General features: G+C 44.2%; 1 protein-coding gene across 4 annotated transcripts in view; it reads right to left on the bottom strand.

Annotated features, from left to right (window-relative positions):
- The window catches only part of CREB3L2 (cAMP responsive element binding protein 3 like 2), a 79,033-nt gene that overhangs the window by 36,214 nt on the left and 25,357 nt on the right, over positions 1 to 17,462 (bottom strand). For 2 of the 4 annotated variants that reach the window (XM_040650477.2, XM_040650478.2), the window contains exons 1-2: positions 4,025 to 17,460; positions 3,641 to 3,857 (exon numbers count right to left, since the gene is read on the bottom strand). In XM_040650477.2, the coding sequence (XP_040506411.2) occupies positions 3,641 to 3,857; positions 4,025 to 4,228 (421 nt within the window). In that variant the 5' untranslated portion in view covers positions 4,229 to 17,460. Of the gene's footprint in view, positions 1 to 3,640; positions 3,858 to 4,024; positions 17,461 to 17,462 lie in introns of those variants that run through there. The other 2 variants (XM_416356.8, XM_004937877.5) reach the window with 1 other exon arrangement.

Here is a 17,462-nt window from a genome sequence, read left to right as displayed (position 1 = left end):
GCTTCTTTGCAGCTACGCTGCAGTTGTCTCTTAAAACCCACAGTTCACAAACAGAAAGCAGAAACCTTCTCTGAGAGGAGTGGAAGAACCAGTACAGCTCCTCAGTACCTGGAATGCAGCCTCCTTTCTTATGGCAAGACGTGGATCCCTTCCCAGGCCAGGATCCTTATTCTCCAGCTCCAGTAAACACAAGCGTACAGTCAGCCAGCTGCAAGCAAGCAGCCCAAACCTATAAACCTCTCTCAAATATCTCTAGTCTTACAAGTTTATGCAAAATTGAACATAATAATAGATTCTTGGGAAGGAAAAAAAAATACATACCAGACATCTTGCACACATCTGCTTTAAAGTGGTTACACTTGTCAGTGCATTCATAAACTTAAGATTTGGGGACTGATGCTTTCAGAGAGTGCACGTTAGCAACAACCTGCAAGTGTTCAGACAAGGTCTTCCACATAAAGAACTGAGGAAAAACTGGCTTTGGGATCCTGATCTTATGGATGTTCACATTCACTTTCACTTTGCAGTCAACGGGATTTCTCAAAAGAGCTGAACACAGATCTGACATACTTGCCTGACTTTACACTTCTAGCACTGTTGTTGTTGCTGTTTTTAAACTCTTTAAGCAAGATTTCCCAGCAGGACACTGCTCCAGCCACCCCAAAGGTGGAGCTGGTCCCAAAGGAGCCCCCAGCCTTGGCTGGGCTGTGAATGTACAGCCACCACTGCTATCTGCAATGCACCCATTGTCATGGAAACAAACTTCATATTTAAAGACTATTTTTAAAGTCAGGCAGGCGAGGACACCCTTTTGGACACCAGATCCATGCGGAACAAGACCAACCCAACCACCCATCACCCTCTGTGGGAACATCTTCCTTCCAGTGAAGCCCTATCCCACTCGAAAGGCTGGACCAGTATGGGGTTCTGCAGCCACTTGCAGCTCTCAGGTGGTACCCAAGGGCTGAGCAGCAGATTGGCCTCACATAATTAAAATGCACTGAGTTAGAAGAGACACACTGTGAGCCAGCTGGCATCTAAATATACCCAAGCACATCGCACTTAAGAAGCTACCTTTGTGGAAAGGAGCTAGCAGCTCCAGGTCATGTTAACAGAACGCCTACTGGAATGACAACTCCAGTAAGGACTGTAACTGGTGCCTTTTTCAAGTACGTATTACCTAGTCAGACAGGCTAAGGAGTCTAGCCCTAGAACACCTTCTCCTTCCTCCTGCCGTTCTTTTTTCTCCTCTTTGTCTGTCCATACGCTCCTACTGGCAAGAAGGGTTAGCACTGTTGTGTGCTCTGGGGAACAAGCCACCAATGCTCGCTCCAAGGACAATCACAAAAGGTCTAAAAAGAGACTTGTAAAGAAGAAATAGCACGTTGTTGACTTCAACAACAGCAAGAGTTCAGCAGCCTGCCCAGTAAGGTAGTTATTCGCAAAAAGTGACTTTTGTCTATTCTTTACACTAGCCCCTTTGCCAAGGGAACTGGAGTTCACCAGTGTTGCCAAGAGCACTGTGCACCTCCACCATCTACCAATGCAGATGGTCTCAATCTTCAGCACCAAGTCCTGCAGTACTGCCACCTGCAAAATCTCCCTCTCCCCCTCTCACAGAGTCAAGAGAGGTCATGAGAGTGATTCCAGGGTAAAGATTAAATAAAATCCCAAACACCAGGAACAACTCCTCCACCTCCTCCTCCTCTCTTATGAAACACTGCAGAATGAGCAGAAGATGAAATGCTTTCCATTCATTTTCTATTTTTAAACTCACTTGTTAACGTTTCTTGGCTTTTTAAAATATCATTTGACCAGAGCTCTACTAATTACCCAGCAGTCTCAGCAGTACGAATTTCTTAAGGATTTTTCCCCAAAGGAAACTCCCCTCACATTTAGCCTACTTTGGAGCTTGTCTCTATTAACTTCTAGGGAAGTTTGCTTTATGAAGTTTCTTGTGCTTCTTCTCCTGCCACAGTAAAAGTATCTATCGTCTCCTTTGCACATTAATTTAAAGATATTCACATAAAGCAGTTTGGATATATATAAAGGCAAAGCTTTATGTAGATGACGTTTCCAAATGATCTTTAAAAACCTCATCTCACTTCAAAAAGCCTTCTCTCAGGTTTTATGTATTGTCCTCAGTGAAACGCAGCCAAATTTGTGAAATCTCTAACAGGCCACACCTTGTTTTAAGAGAGTGCTTTGGACTACAAAAGTGTCAGCAGATGAAAACTGATGTCTTGGTGGATCTTCATAAATAACTTAGCTTGTTAATGCTTAGACGTAAGTACTCATCTCTCCCTTTTATGACAAAGTGGTTTAGTACTCTACTGCATTTCACTGTGAAGCTAATGCTGAACACACAAACATTTTTAGGAGTGGAAGGCTGTCTAAGAAATGCGAGTTATTCATGGCCTTGCTCCTCCACCAGCACTAGCTTTTGAACTCCCCTTCTTGCTAGCAGGCATTTACACACCAGAACAGGCAGGTTGGATCCTGTCCTCCCACCATTCCTGCATTTCCCTTTTTCCCCTCCAGATGTTTATAACTGCTGAATTAAACATAGCTGCTAAAAAAATGCTGGTGGTGTTCCTCATATCCTGTGCAACATTTCCCACTTCTTTTCTTAGAGTTAAAAAAAAATATATATATATAAAAAAAAAAAGAAACAGGACTTCACAAGACAGGTTTAAAGACCAACACACATGAAGTTTCATTCCTATACACATAGTTAAAAACCACAAATAAAAGGAGCTGATTTTCATTTTGGGATACTAGAAAGTTCCACTACAGAAAATAACTATAGTTTAAAGAGGTTTTTTTGTTTGCTCTTTTTTTAATAAACCTGAAGTGATGTAGGTTGGAAGGGGCCTGAAGAGATCAACCCCTTGCTCAAAGCGCAGGCAGCTCAGATAAGGTTGCTCAGGGCCTTTTCTTCCGTAGCTTTGAATACCTCCATAGATGGTGACGTCACGGCCTCTGGCCTTTGTTCAAGTGTTTGACACGCTCATAGTGAAAAAGGTTTTCTTAACATCTGAGTGGTATTTCCCTTCTTGCAACCTGAATCATTACTTCTTGTGCTATTGCTGCGCATCTCTGAGAGGAGTCCAGATCTGCCTCCTCTGCATCCGTGCATCGGAGAGCTGCAGACCACAGTAAGACCTCCCCTCTGCCTCTTCTCCTGAAGACTGAAACTCCATCGCACCCCTTCCTTACACATTACATTGTACGGTACCCAAACACCAGGATGGTCTTCATTTGACTCATTTGGTTTATCAGTCTCCATTTATCTCCAACAACCAAAGATTCAGATACATGGAAACAAGTGTATTTCTAGACCTTCTCCCATTTCTTTTGGAGGAACACTTAGTTTTAACACAATCCAGTGCAAAGTTAGTAATTTCTGCTGAGCACGATTTCCCTCTCTATGGACCAATTTCTTGATTCACAATGCCTGCAGACTGAAATCAAACAAATCCCATCTGTAACTTCATTGTAGGTATTTCAATTAGCACAAAAGATTCACACGCGCCTTTAGTGCACCACAACCCCACCAGGAACACCGCATTACTCCAACATCGTGGCAAACAAACACGGACAAGTAGATCAACACTGATTTCACACACAGCAGTATTACCTTCATTAAAGTTGTCATCAGTCGAGATGTGGGTCAGCGGTGACTGGGGCCGGGAATCCCCACACAAGGAGTAGCTGTGCTCTGCCTGGATGAGTGGCGCTGGGGATGCTGGAGACAGTTCCACCTCCATCACTTCATTCTTCTCAGACAAGAAGGGATCGTTCAAGAGCTGGCCTAGGACATCAGTTGAGAACTCATCCAGGAATTCTGTGAAGTGCTGTGGAGATATAAAGGGAAAAGGTCTGTCTCCTTTCCTGTCATGCCAACAACAGGACAGTAGTGATCAGAACAATCCCAGTATCTGCAGGAGGCACCCGTGCCAGTCAGCAGCAGGAACTACCAGCCCTGCTCCGGTCAAAACAGAAGAGTTTATGATTAACTTACAATAAAAACAGAAAATAGAAGCAGAGCAGCCATGTCCTGAGGCAGCCTCCTTTCCTCTACACACCCTGCAGGAATTATTGTTAGGATGTGCCATGTGTGGAATGGAACACATGGGTGGTCACTGAAGCACAGAGAAGAGAAAGGAAACAACTCAGGCTCGTATTGTCTGCCACCACATACGACAATTCTAGTTGCACAGAACATACACCACAGTCCAGCAAAAAGAGCCTGCGTGTCCCCAGGCAATTCCTTTGCTATACTGTGGAATTCCTGGGTAATTTATACATCTACTCCAGACACAGCATTCCAGCCACATTCAGCTTCTAGGCCCTACAGCTGGAGCTCCTGGCAGCCACTGCTAATTACCACTTTACCTATTACACTAGCAAAGCACTATATGAATGCATGCACTAGGATAATTTTGTACTTGTTTCTTATTCAAAACAAGCACGAACCAGATCTCCTGATCTACTTCCTAGAGACCCCAGTGCAGTTCCCAGCAATATCCAAAGACTCTGAAGCTCTTCTTGTTATCATTTCAAGTATCAGGAGACTACAGAAGAAACTGTACTGCAAGAAACCATTCCTCCTTGTTTTACACACAGAGAAATCTATTTTGGTACAAAAATATTTGTGCAATGAATCGTAACAAGCTTTTCTAAACAATCAGGCATTATCTACCATCTCATATAGGAGTCTTTGTCAACTGGGGCCTGGTCCTGCAAAAGTCTAAGTCTGCTTGATTTGCTCTGTTTTTGCAGGCAGCATTGATCTTGGCCCTTCGTCTTGCCCTCTCCTGCAGAAACAAACATTGAAATTCAAGATCCGGCTTCCTGTAGGCTAAATTAAGAATCAAACTAGTCCATACTGTATGATTCCACAAGAGAAGCAGTGTGCTTACACTCCTCGCATGCCCTTTACACCACAGCAACACTTGTGGCCTCACAGCCTGGTGCTAGAATATGCCGAGCTCAGGCGTCTCTCATAGAGCCCACCAAGCACCCAACAAGACACAGCCCCTCTTCTAAATGCCCACCGGTACTAACTGGGACTTCTTTCAAAATCTGTAAGCTAATCAGTCAATTCTGACAGGCAGTAAAGAAAATATTTACTAAACATAACGCAGAAAACAGAGGATCACAGTTAACTACGCTCAAACAGCAAGCTAGCTAAAACAAAGCCTTTACAAATGGCAAAATGGATTTTTAGTTTCATATTAACTTGCTGTGAATGATGAAACAACTAAACTAACTCTGAAATGACTCAGCAAGGGGATCATGACCACCTCAGAAAACCTTGTGTAGTTTCAATACACAAGGACTCAGCAGCTCTCCCAACTAGCGCTGCTTCCCATCTGCTAAGGGTATAAACTCCACTTCCCTATTAGCACAAGCTACAACATGACTGCTCTAGTATTTGTACACTGGTTCCAAGACACAGCTGAAAGACAAAATGACCATGGGCTACTTGGCTACCTTTAGTAAATTCACATAAAGATTCCTGCATAATACAGCTTCAATACAGAAGAAATTTGTATCAATTCCTATGTAAATAAGCAAATGGAAGAAGTAAAGGTTACTTTACTTTCCCTCTGAATGGGGAATTTTCCTAATACCACTTCAGGAGAAGCAGCAAAGGAAATAAACATTCAACTTCCCAAAACCAGACAGAAAGAGGGCCTTGGGGCAGGGAAGGGAGTCCAACATGTTCCTCAACATGTGTGCTTTCTGTTTTTCTGCTGCATCTGCAAAGCTGACAAGCAGCAAGCTGCATGGAAGAAATGGAGCGCATTGACAGCAGAACCTCCTGACAGCAAATAAGTGTTCTATGTGTCCTTAAAATGGTTCTCTAACTCTTGTTGTTGCGTTTTCATCTTATTTTTAAAGCCTGCGATGTAACTTTGAACACGGAAGTCCTAAAGGAGTGTGACAGGCCAGATCACACAGCTGCTGGACTCCACTAAGAGATATAGCTTTAGGGTCTGGACTTCTTAATGATCAGAGAAAGCAATACTGCTCGAGATACAGGAATATTTTGCGTGTTACACACATCTCTACCACAGTGAACACATGAAGCTTGCTTTCTATTTTTTTCCCTTAAAAAACAGTAGTCTCATTGAAAGCAACTCCATTTGATTAAAGGTTTCAAAAAGGCATTTGAGCAGCAGCTACAGCTTTCAGGGAGCAGTGAGACATCGGCCTCCTCACGGTTCCCACCTACACTTAAACTTCTCCTCTCTGCCTTCTCAAGGCACATCCCCCATCCCTCCCACCATTTCCGCACACATCGCAGTGGTCAGCAGCCACTTCCAGAGCAGAACATCCACAGAACAGCCCTCCATGTTGATACTGCAGCAATCACCACTGCACTCCAGAGGAGGAAAGGGCAAATTAGGGAGGAAGCTGAGAAGACTGCCAGAAACCCAATATCTATTTGGTTGAAAAAGAAAGGAATTCTTTGTCTGTGGCATTCAGTTTGGCATCTTTCCCCAGCAGAGTTTATCTTTAAAAAAAAGAAAAAAGATTACTTGCACCAAAAATGTGTGTGTGTGGGGGGGGGGGGGGGGTTGGTGGTGTTGTTGGCAATGGCTTTCTTTTTTAAGACAATACAGCTCTGCTGAAGCTCCTGGCTACCACCCTGTTGGTGCTGCAGTGGCACAGGCTGCCCAGGGAGGTGGTGGAGTCACCATCCCTGGAGGTGTTTCAGAACCGTGTAGATGTGGCACTGAAGGACACGATCCAGACCAGCCATAGGCATGAGTTGATGGTTGGACTAGATGATCTTATTGGTCTTTCCAACCTTAATGATCCTGTGATTCTGCACCCTCACACCCCACTGCCGGTGACAGCACTAGTTACAGACATGCTGTATAAGGAGCGTACTTGAATTAAATAAACTGTTCTCTCTACATAGGAAGGAGATGTGTTTAGTTGGGATTTTTAATCTCTGTCAAAAGCCATTAGGACAGATACAACCTTATCCTCCCCTTCTCCCAGCACACTTTTCAAACAAGCAAAACACCAGGGCTCACGTTTGCAGGGAGAAAGCTGCAGCTCCGTGGACTTCCACTGCCAATCTGTTGGGACATTTGCTCCCGCTTATAAGCCAGGTGCTTTAGGGGAACACAGAACACCTACAGATATCATCCCCACGGTAAGCAAACAGAGGAGGGCTCCTGCATCCGGGCGCACGGTGGATTTTGGATGGCTTTTAGCAAGTCATATTTGGCTGCAGCCCAAGTGAGCCGCAGGCTGCAGCTCTCACAGCATCTGACTGTTCCTGCCAGACAAAGCCCCTTTTCTCCACCTCTGCCTACGGGAAAAGTTTTTTTTCTTCTCTGCTCAAATGGACAGCTCTGAAGTGAAACAGAGACTCAGCTTTGGGTCCTTCCATGGGAGTGCTGACTGAAGCCTGAAGTCAGACCAGCGAGTGCCGGTTATCTCAAGATGTCATGTTATCAGGGCTGAGACTGAAACAGAGAACTGGCTTTCAAAGGGCTCACTAAAAAAAGGGAATGAAGTTGAGAGTCCTAAATGATACTCCCAAATGATACTGAGCCCATAAAACACACTACGCTCACTAGGAGGCCTACGCACTTCCTGCAGGGGTACAACCAAAGCCCACCCTTCAGGAATCCCAGAGCACGCTGGCCTACACACACCATGCCAGAGTGCACCCCAGGCATGAATTTGTCCTCATCTCTGGTTTCCTCTCTCACTGCAAGTTAACAGGGAGAAGAGGGAATCGTTTCTTCACTAGCTCTCTTGTGGTTTGTATAAATCAAAGGTACATAGGAGATAAAATATAGAAAGAACCATTTCTAGTTAATAACATCAAACGTCAGGAAGAGAGGCTACATGGAGATACCATCTCCTTTTCAAGCAACCAAACACTTCACAGCAACAACATTTCGCAGGCATCTGCTTATATGGTATCCAAGGAGGTCTGAATACTGCTAACACAGCTGCTAACACAGGGATTCAAACTCTGGGGCACCCAGGCAAAGTGCCAGTCATTAAAGATGGCACATACATGCTTTTCACTCTCAGCAGGCTTAGCTCTCAACTTGGTTATAATGCAAAAGCCGTAAAATGCATCATACGCAGTTCTGCTTAAGCGTGCAAGTGCAGCATCTACCCATTAGCAGGAAATTATTTAGTCAGACAGTGGTGAGGCAGTGGTGTTCAAGGCCAGGTTGGACGGGGCCCTGGGCAGCCTGAGTTGGTGGGTGGCAGCTCTGCCCATGGCAGGCGGTGGGCTTTAAGGTCCTTTCCAAGCCAAACCATTCTGGGATTCTATGATAAGGACCTGAAGCAGAAATCTGCCCTTTGCAGCTAAAGAACCGTGCCCAGACACTGCTTGTGGAGGACTGCACATGCAGTCCTACCAATGATGATGATGCAGCAGAGAAGTCCATGAATTCCTGCACACCCAAACCCAAGGATACATACTGAAAAGCTCTCTCAGTTTCTCAGAGACCAAGAGAACTGTTCTCAGCACTCACTGGCATTTGTGCATCAGTTCACTGTCACACAGATTCAGGCAAAAACACTGCAAGTTTTCAGGTTCAGCACATCCCTCAACTTCTTCCTCTTTCAGCAGTTCTTATACTTGCAGCAGGGAAGCTGGCCAACCCTCATTCTTCTCCAAACTCAGCCACAGATTGAATCACAGTGTGGTACACAGCCATGTCAGCTTTGAGAAGGGCTAGTGATGGAGCTCCCAAGAGCCTCACCTCCACGATTCATTCCCACGTGCCTTTCAGGGAACAAAGGAGCTCATCTACTGCATAGGATGTGTTGATACATCACTGGTTTGAGACACAGATCCAAGCTACTGCTCCAATGCTCTTAGAAGGATGAGAAATGAAGGACAACCTGGCAGCAGAACAGTCTTTTTCCAGAATACTGATTCCAAAGATAGGGGCTGAAAGAGGGACAAGATCAACCTTCCCCAGCATCCCCACAGGGAAACTGAGGAGAAAAGCAGATATCTGTACCCTGTACAACTTGATACCAGGGTGCTTACCTTTTGTATATGTTAATTTGAGGGAGAAGAAAGAAGAAAAAGAGAAAGCGACTACATTTGGCAGTGCGTATTTGGGAAAAAACCATCCAACAACGCATGAACTGTATGAAATATCAGTTGTCAGAAGACCTGTTGAACAGGCCATGGTCAGTATTAATGAGCATGCAACTGCAGGCACATCTAACTGCTTACTCTTGAGACACAGAGATCCTCCCTCCTAGCCTGACTGAGGAGCAGAACAGCTGGAAGAGCTTTCTGATGGCAGGAAAATCGTGTTACATATAGCAAACAGAAGAGATCAGGGAGAATGAGGAATGTCAACAGTCCCCCAGGTCACACCTAAGATACACTGATAAAAGTGGAGACTGGCACTACCCTGGCTTATGCACCTGGCGTGGACAAACAGAGGGGACCTCACATCTCTAGGTGTGCATCTTCTACAGTGTAAAAAAATCAGAACCAAGGCACAGAGGAATAATTTGTCAATTACTTTACTTTTTTTTTTTTTTTAACTGTCTGGTTATTAATTACACTAAAATTGCCTCATTTGCAGGAGAATATGAAGGGTAATATGAAATTGGTATTTCAAAAAACAGCATAGAGATCAACCGTAACAGCAGATATGATCATTTGGAGTCTCACACCAGCAATTACTCACTTTAATCACCCCCCAGAATTGGATGGATTAAAAAAATCCACAAAGTGAATAACATTCAGGTTGTGTCATCAGCAAAACAAATGCCAGGAAATTCAGAGCTAATGGATTTACATGGTAATTAAATCTGTACATCTTCCCAACTTGCTCAGGTTACACAGCTGGAAATGCTGAAGTTCATGCTGATCAAATCTTATAATCCACCCCATTATGCACACATGCATGCATACACTCCCATTGCAAACACTCAAGTATTTCCAACACACAACCAGCAAAGAAGCAGCATATTTATTTTCAACTAACGGGGGATTTTTCAAGAAGCATATTCATTCCTTTGCTTTTCCATGTTTCAAAATATTCTTTATCTTTCTTTAACCTTCCCTTCTCCAAAGAATGTGGGATTTGAAGAGGAAATTAAAAACAAAATGAAACCCTATAGTAACTAGGAGTAAACAGGGTTTGAAAGAAAAAGGCAAGGGTGAGCAACCCTGGAGTTCAGTGTCTCCTAAGCCCAACGTCAGCAGGCAGAGAAAAGGATGCTATTGCTCATTCCTAGCATAGGCCTCTTGGGAGTCATTTAAAATAGGAAAATCCTTCTCACAGTCCCCTGCCCTTCCCCCAGAGCACAATTCTTGGATCCAGACTCACTTTCCAACAGGCCGGGTGCGTGTTTTGCTATTTCCTCTCCCCATAGGAACTCAAGTCTGAGAGGAGTGAGTCACCAGGATCAGCACAGCAGGGCGGTATGTCAGCCAGCTGGGAGCCCTTCAGGGCAGCTCCCTGGTTGGGTCCCCGGCTGAGACCTCAAAAACACTCCCAATTCCATGTTGCAAGCAAGTGGCTGGATTATGGCCTCAGGTCTGATGTTTTCATTCTTCTGTTTCAGCTACTAAGGTTGGCATTTCTTTTTTCATTTTTAGGTTGCTGGTTTTTTTTTTTACTTGTTGTTTCTTGTTTTGTTTTTTGTTGTTTTTTTAACTCCCCTTACACCAGGCTCATTGCTGTGCATTCCATTTGTATCACCCATAAGACAGCCCTCGGGCTGCCAGTTTGAGCAGCAGAACTACAGAATACTAAAATTCTCCCTCTTTTTTTTTTCCCAACGGCCTTCTCTCCATCTGTGAGCAGGTCACAACTCTTTATCGTGGCTTTGGAGGCTGTGAGACAAGCCTGACCACCAGGTGTGCCTTTCACGAGCCCCCAAAATGCCAGGAGCAGCAGCAAAGCCTCCCCTCAGCATCTCCAAGTAGCGTGACTCACCTAGACAGAGTTCAGCTGCCAAACTTTAGTCATTGGGATCTCTGATGGTTCTGGCATCCAGGCAAGATAATTAAAGATAACTGTTACGTTTTTAAAAACCATCTAGCAAAGAAAGGAACAGATGTAGTCGTTGGGTTTTTTTTTTCTCCCCAGCCACATTCCATGTATACAACGCCAAGTCAAAAATGCTTGCTGTGAGCTAATGCAAATCTGCTGGGTTATGCCCCAAGGCTGGGACACCTACTGGCTCTTTGGAAGAAACTGGCATTTACTGCAAGTTTTACATCTAAATAGCGTCTACCGGGCAACGATCCAATGTTTAGCCAGAAAGAAGAAAAAGCAGTGAAGGAAAGCCTTCAGACAAGTTGAAAGCTTTGTTTACAAATTTTACTGTTCACCAGTGGGCACTTAAGGTCTCATTAGCTGCCCAAGAGCTAGGCAGTGGGGATAATGCATGTTGTCATTGCACAGCTGGCTTAACTTATTGCCACTTTTGAAAGAAAACAGTTACTTTGCTTTCTTCTTGAATGTATGCAGAGAGACCTTAACACCATAGCAGTATTTCACAATGTTTGGGCATGCTGCACTTGGTTTCATTTATGACCTTCCTTCACCAGAGGAATGGGAGGGGACTAAAACAAAGCAAACTTGTCTGAGTCCTCAGGTAAAAGCAACACTTCTTGAAGGGCACAAATAAGCCCTTTGTAAAGGGCACAGCTAGAGCAATCCCTGCATTTTAAGCAGAACCACTAGCATCGCACCCATCTTAAAGATGACTTACACATGTCACACGAAGTAGAAAAGGGTAAGCAAGGAAAGGTAGCAGAAGACACAGAGATGAAACCCTGTCCCTAGCAAGGCCATTCAGAGGCCGTTACTTAAAGCAGAGATGCTTCTCAAGTTGCCCAGAGAACGTGTGGGTGCCCCATGGCTGGAGGCCTTCAAGGCCAGGTTGGATAGGGCCCTGGGCAGCCTGAGCTGGCAGTAGAATCTCTGTCAATGGCACTGGGACCGGACCTCTATGATCTTTCAGGTCCCTTCCAACTTAAGCCATTCCATGACTGTATAAAACCTGCCCTGCAGACATTTTGTTGTCTGCTCACCCCACAACGTCTCTTTACCATTCCCATATATTGAGCAACACCTGAAGTTGCTGGCCTTGGGTCATGGGCACAGCCTCCCCATAACAACCACACTGTGCCGAGACACTGTTAGAGCAGGGCCACATCAGAACTCCTTGTCTAGGTTTCCCCTACTGCAGAGGGCCTCCTGCAGAACACAGATGCTCTCCAGCTCCGTTTTTTTTCATGTGGAAAGTGTTCGCAACAGCCTCCTCCCTAAGGACCAAACCAGTATCTTTCAAAGGAGGATCTTAAATTAGTCTGAAAAGTGTAGGTAGGAAAGAACAACTTCTGCTCCATCAGCAGAGCTCACTGCATGCTCTGGCTTGCCACTCGTGACTGATAGGACACTTAACATTTAAAATAAAAATCGCTATTTTCATCTTCGAGAACTTTCTTCAGTGGCTGCAAAGTGTAATGGCAGCATTTCAGCTCAATGAGATTTATCATTCCTTCGTTTTCCTAGCACTGGCTGCAGACCTACGTGCCACCCATCAAAATCCAGCTCTTAAATTAAAAGCTGCCTGGTTGTTATAAAACAAGTATAGCTTTACTATTGGTACTGGGCAGCTTAAGGGGAGATTGAGTGTTTTATTTTCAGGTCCAGAGGGGGGCCATGAAGATGATCAGAGGATTGGAGCACCTCTCCTACAAGACAGGCTGAGGGAGTTGAGTTTGTTTAGCTTGGAGAAGAGATGGCTCTGAGGAGACCTCATTATGACCTTCCGGTACTAAGAAGCAGCTAGTAAAGAGGTGGGAAATCAACTTTTCACAAGGGTAGATAATGAAAGGATATAGGGGGATGGTTTTAAACTAAAAGAGGGGAGATTCAGATTAGATGTTGGGGGGGAAATTTTCACTGAGAGGATGATGAGGTGCTAGAATACGTTCCCCAGAGAGGCTGTGGATGTCCCATCCTTGAAGGTGTTCAAGGCCAGGTTGGATGGAGCCAGAAACCTGATCTAGTGCCTGACTTAGTGGTTTGCAACCCTGCCTGTGACAGCAGATGATTTTTGAGGTCCCTTCCAACACAAGCCGTTCTATGATTCTATGATTTCACTACAGAGTTCCTAGGTTCTGTTTTACAAGTCTTTTACATCAGGAGTGTGGGGTGTGTTTTTTTGTTTGTTTGTTTGCTTGTTTTAAGAGCAGAAGCACATAAGCTGAGGCTGGAAAAGAAAGAACACAAAAATGAAGCTCCTAAAAACTTATGCTCTCAATTTTGGAAGAGTCAGACTCTTTCCTCAAACCTCCAAAGGCAGACTCCCAGAGCTGATTATGAAAAACATGACTTAGGTTTTATAAAATGCCACCTAATGTTCACAGACCACAATGGTTAACATTACAGCTGTGTGTAATGCTTTAAAAATCAAAAGAACACCACACACCTATAACCCTTCCATGAACTCAAAAGGCAGGTGCCTGATCACTGGGTAAGGAGAAAAAACAACAGTGATGTGGCTTTGCAATCTAAACGTGAAGAAATGCACAGACCACATCACCTTACCTGGGAGATGAAGTCCTCTGCCTGATTCAGAGCTCAAGGATCAGCAGCCTTGGGCTAGCAATGACCTCAGCTGCCACGGGGCTTAGACCCTGCCCCACAGAAAATGCTGTCCCTCTATCAGACAGATATCTACTATCAGGCAGAAAAAGAAACAACGCTGGCAGGACTTTGTGTTCTTTGTTGCTATCACTGAGCACTACATGTTAAGTATGTACACTAAAACAGTCCATTCGATGTCATATCCCATTCCCACATGTGATCTAGCCAGGCAATGGAGCAAACCACCAGATTAAAGAACCCCTTACCAGTAATCAAGTCCTATGTTTGCCTTTCAATAGAAACATCTTGGATTTTGATTTGATGTACCTCTCACACTACCACAAACTTGCACCAAGACCGAACACTGGGCAATGTATCGGCTCTCTATGGATCCAACAACAGGAATAATCAAAGCTTTCAAAACTTTCAAAACTCCTTCAGCTCGCTGCTGTGCCCTGTGCTTCATGTCCCAACAGCTATTGGTCCAGGAGGCTAAGAAAGCAGAGCAATGGTACCTGTGAAGACAGTACCCTGGAAGGTCATCCCTATCTTGTGCTGAAGCCATGAATCAGGAGCAGCCAGCTGTGCCCAAACCCATCCCACAGCAAAATGCCTGATGTTCTGAAGTTGACTCTGGTACCCTCCAAACATAGAATCATAGAATTATAAAAGCATAGAATGGCTTAGGTTGGAAGGGACCTTAAAGCTCATCCAGTTCCAATCTCTGTCATGGATTCAACTGCCTAGAACCCCATCCAGCCTGGCAGCCTTGGATGCCTGCAGGGACTGTGCATCCACAGCCTCTCTGGGCAGCCTTTGTCAGCGCCTCACCACTCTCTGAGTAAAGAATTTGTTCCTACCATCTAACCCAAATTTCTCCTTTAGTTTAAAGCCATTGCTCCTTGTCCTATTACTACCAGACAATGTAAAAAGTCAGTCCCCTTCCTGCTTATAAGCTCTCTTCAAGTACTGGAAGGCCACAACAACATTTCCCTGGAGTCTCCTTTTCACCATGAGGCTACAAAACACCCCTGCTGCACAGGTACAGCCCTACTTCTGCACAAAGCCACAAAGGAATTCACAAAAATAGCTTTGGCACCTCATTTTATGTGGACCTGTGCCTTCATCAGTGCTGGTACTCCAGCACCCTTCCTCTGAGAAGAAATGCATTTCGTATTACGTCACCACAAGAGCAGTGGGGGTCGCCTGCTATTGCTTGTGCCAAAGGCAGACTAGTTTGTTTTGAAACCGTAATGAAAGCTGTAGAGAGAAAGGAAACAGGATGTGAACGAGATAAAATAAATATACACTGAAAAGCATGCACAGCATTTGTCTAGACAAATTATTTTAAGGCATTCCACACTTTAGAGCCAGTATTCCAGTTTCCTATGACAATTCTTTTGTCAGAGTGCCAGAAAACCAGATTACTTCAGTCAACTTCATTAAAAACAAAACAAATGAGTGCTACTGAATCAAGATTCAGGCCTCAAGATAGTGGTAGATGGAAACATCTGCATCCTAACGTAAGGTCTTAAAAACATAACAAAACACTTTAAGCTTAGCTCTCTATGCTTTCCAGAGATATAGGGACTGGTGGAACAGTTTGTTTGGTAGCTTCTCCTCCCAGAGAAGCACTAGGGCAGTGCCCCTGGAGGGTAGATCCCCACCTCTACTCTTGAGGACACCATAACAGCTATAAGGAATGCTCACAACACTCACAGGCATCCAGCTACCTCCCTGATCTCCTCATAGCGCAGAGGCATTTCTCCTTAAACAAGAAAGCATCAAGATGGGACCAGATGATCTATGAGGTCCCTTCCAACCTTCCAACCTATAGCTTTTCTATAGTTCTACGTGGACTGCAAATCTTTTATGACCACTTCAGCTTACACCTGAAAAGATAAAAAGCCAACAACAAGAGCAAATCCTGCCAGCTCACCACAGCCGGTAAAGAGAAAGCCATGCTAGGCAAACAATCCCACCTACCATGGAAATTAAAGCACCTGTCGAACGTGTTAGATATTTATTATACTGGAAGAAAGTAAAAATTAATGAGAGTTATCATAAATCATAAATCTGGCAACCGATAAAGAGTTAACAGAAAATATAATTCAGAGGGGAACAAGATCACTTTGGAGTTCATTAGGACCTAGAAGAATGTTAATTACGTATCAGGCAAATTCTTGTCTCAAGCTGTGTGGGGGGAAGGAAAGGGACCAAAATGTTTAATTGAACACCCCGGGGAGGGGGCGGTTCTGAATTACTGCTCTTTATATGAGAAATAACAGATGATACAGCCATCCCACAGGATGGTAATGAACTGATTTCCAGCCCAACAACAACTAAGGAGAATATAAAAAACAACAGCTACTCAAAGCCAGTCATTTTAATTAGCAGGCTTAGAAAATCTCCATCTGAAAAGTCTGAACGGAGCCGCTAAGGAGCTCTTGAAACTATTTTCAGTAAGAAACAATACTGTTGGACTGGAAAAAATACAAAAATATTTAAGTGTAAACAAGGCAGCCAAAGTAACAGCAAGTTAACCTACCCGCTGTTCATTCCTGCTAAGGGAAGAGATGGAGAAGGGAAGAGAGCAGTTAGAATTTCAGACCACAAGGGAGAGAAATCCCTTTTTTATTATCCAGTGTGGAATTATGCTTATAATTCCACACTGAAAATTCAGCTTTTCGAATTTTATCTCTTTTTGTAATAGTCTCATGAGCTTGATACACCTTCCTCCTGTAAGGCAACTGGGTTGGTACTATAGAAGACAAAGCCAGAAGATGAAGTCAACAAGATGCGTCCAGCGGGATAAAGAAATAAGAAATCTTTAGATGTGAAATATAAACTAGCAGGTTGCACCATATGTTTTCAGTGGATCAACTGGTCCCACAGGGATCAGCCCTTGGCCCCAGACTCTGCTATTTTATCAGCGACCTGAGAGGAAAAGTCACCTCCATTGGTTTGCAGATAACGTAGCATCAGGAGGAGCAGTGAATAATAAGAAGGTCAGGTCACAAAACCAAAACACGGATTACTTGTTCAGCAGCCATAAACAAGCAACATGTTTTAAATAAAGTCAAAGGTAAAAATCTTACTGCTGCCAGCAAAAAGCCCCAAGTCCTGCTCTTGTGATGGGGGAGCGGGCAATCAGAAGGAGAGATCTTGAAAAAGACCTGAGACTGTGGGAGAGAAGTGACCAAAGGAGCTACATAACGCACTGCATAAGTCTGTGTCCAGCACACAACCCGGAGCACATGGACTTACGGGACTTCAGAGGACAGAGGGCCGTGAAGGAGGAATGCATTTTCTCCATGCTCATTGCAAATGCAGCGGTTACACTCAAATCCTTTACTTCCAAAGAGGGAAGGAAAAAAAAAGAGAGAGAGAGAGAGAAAAGAAAAAAAAGAGATGGTGCTCAGCCAGGGAAAGTTCAGGGAATCACCAGAATCACTGCAGTGCTGCAAATCCTGCAACAGCAGGAAATACAACAGCAAATAACAGAAGAAGAAACCAGTATATTTAGCTCACCGAAAAGGAAATGAATGCAGAACATGAACTTTAAGCACTGAAACTGGGAATAAGCCTCAGAATACAGCTCTAGCAGCTTGCAGATAAGTTTAAAAGCTGAAGCCAGATCCATTCATAGTGGTTATAAAGGGACACATTAAAAAAGGGGGAAGATGATCAGTCACCATAAGGTTTATAAGCTGAAGCCAGATCCACTCACCGTGGTTATAAAAGGACACAATATTAAAAAGAGGAAGGATGATCAGTCACCATAAAGGAACAGTGTCAATTCTTTGACCCAAGCCATCCATAATGCAA

The sequence above is a fragment of the Gallus gallus genome, chromosome 1 (genome assembly GCF_016699485.2).
Source record: "Gallus gallus isolate bGalGal1 chromosome 1, bGalGal1.mat.broiler.GRCg7b, whole genome shotgun sequence".
Taxonomy (NCBI): Eukaryota; Metazoa; Chordata; class Aves; order Galliformes; family Phasianidae; genus Gallus; species Gallus gallus.
This window is presented reverse-complemented; position numbering and strand designations above follow the sequence as displayed.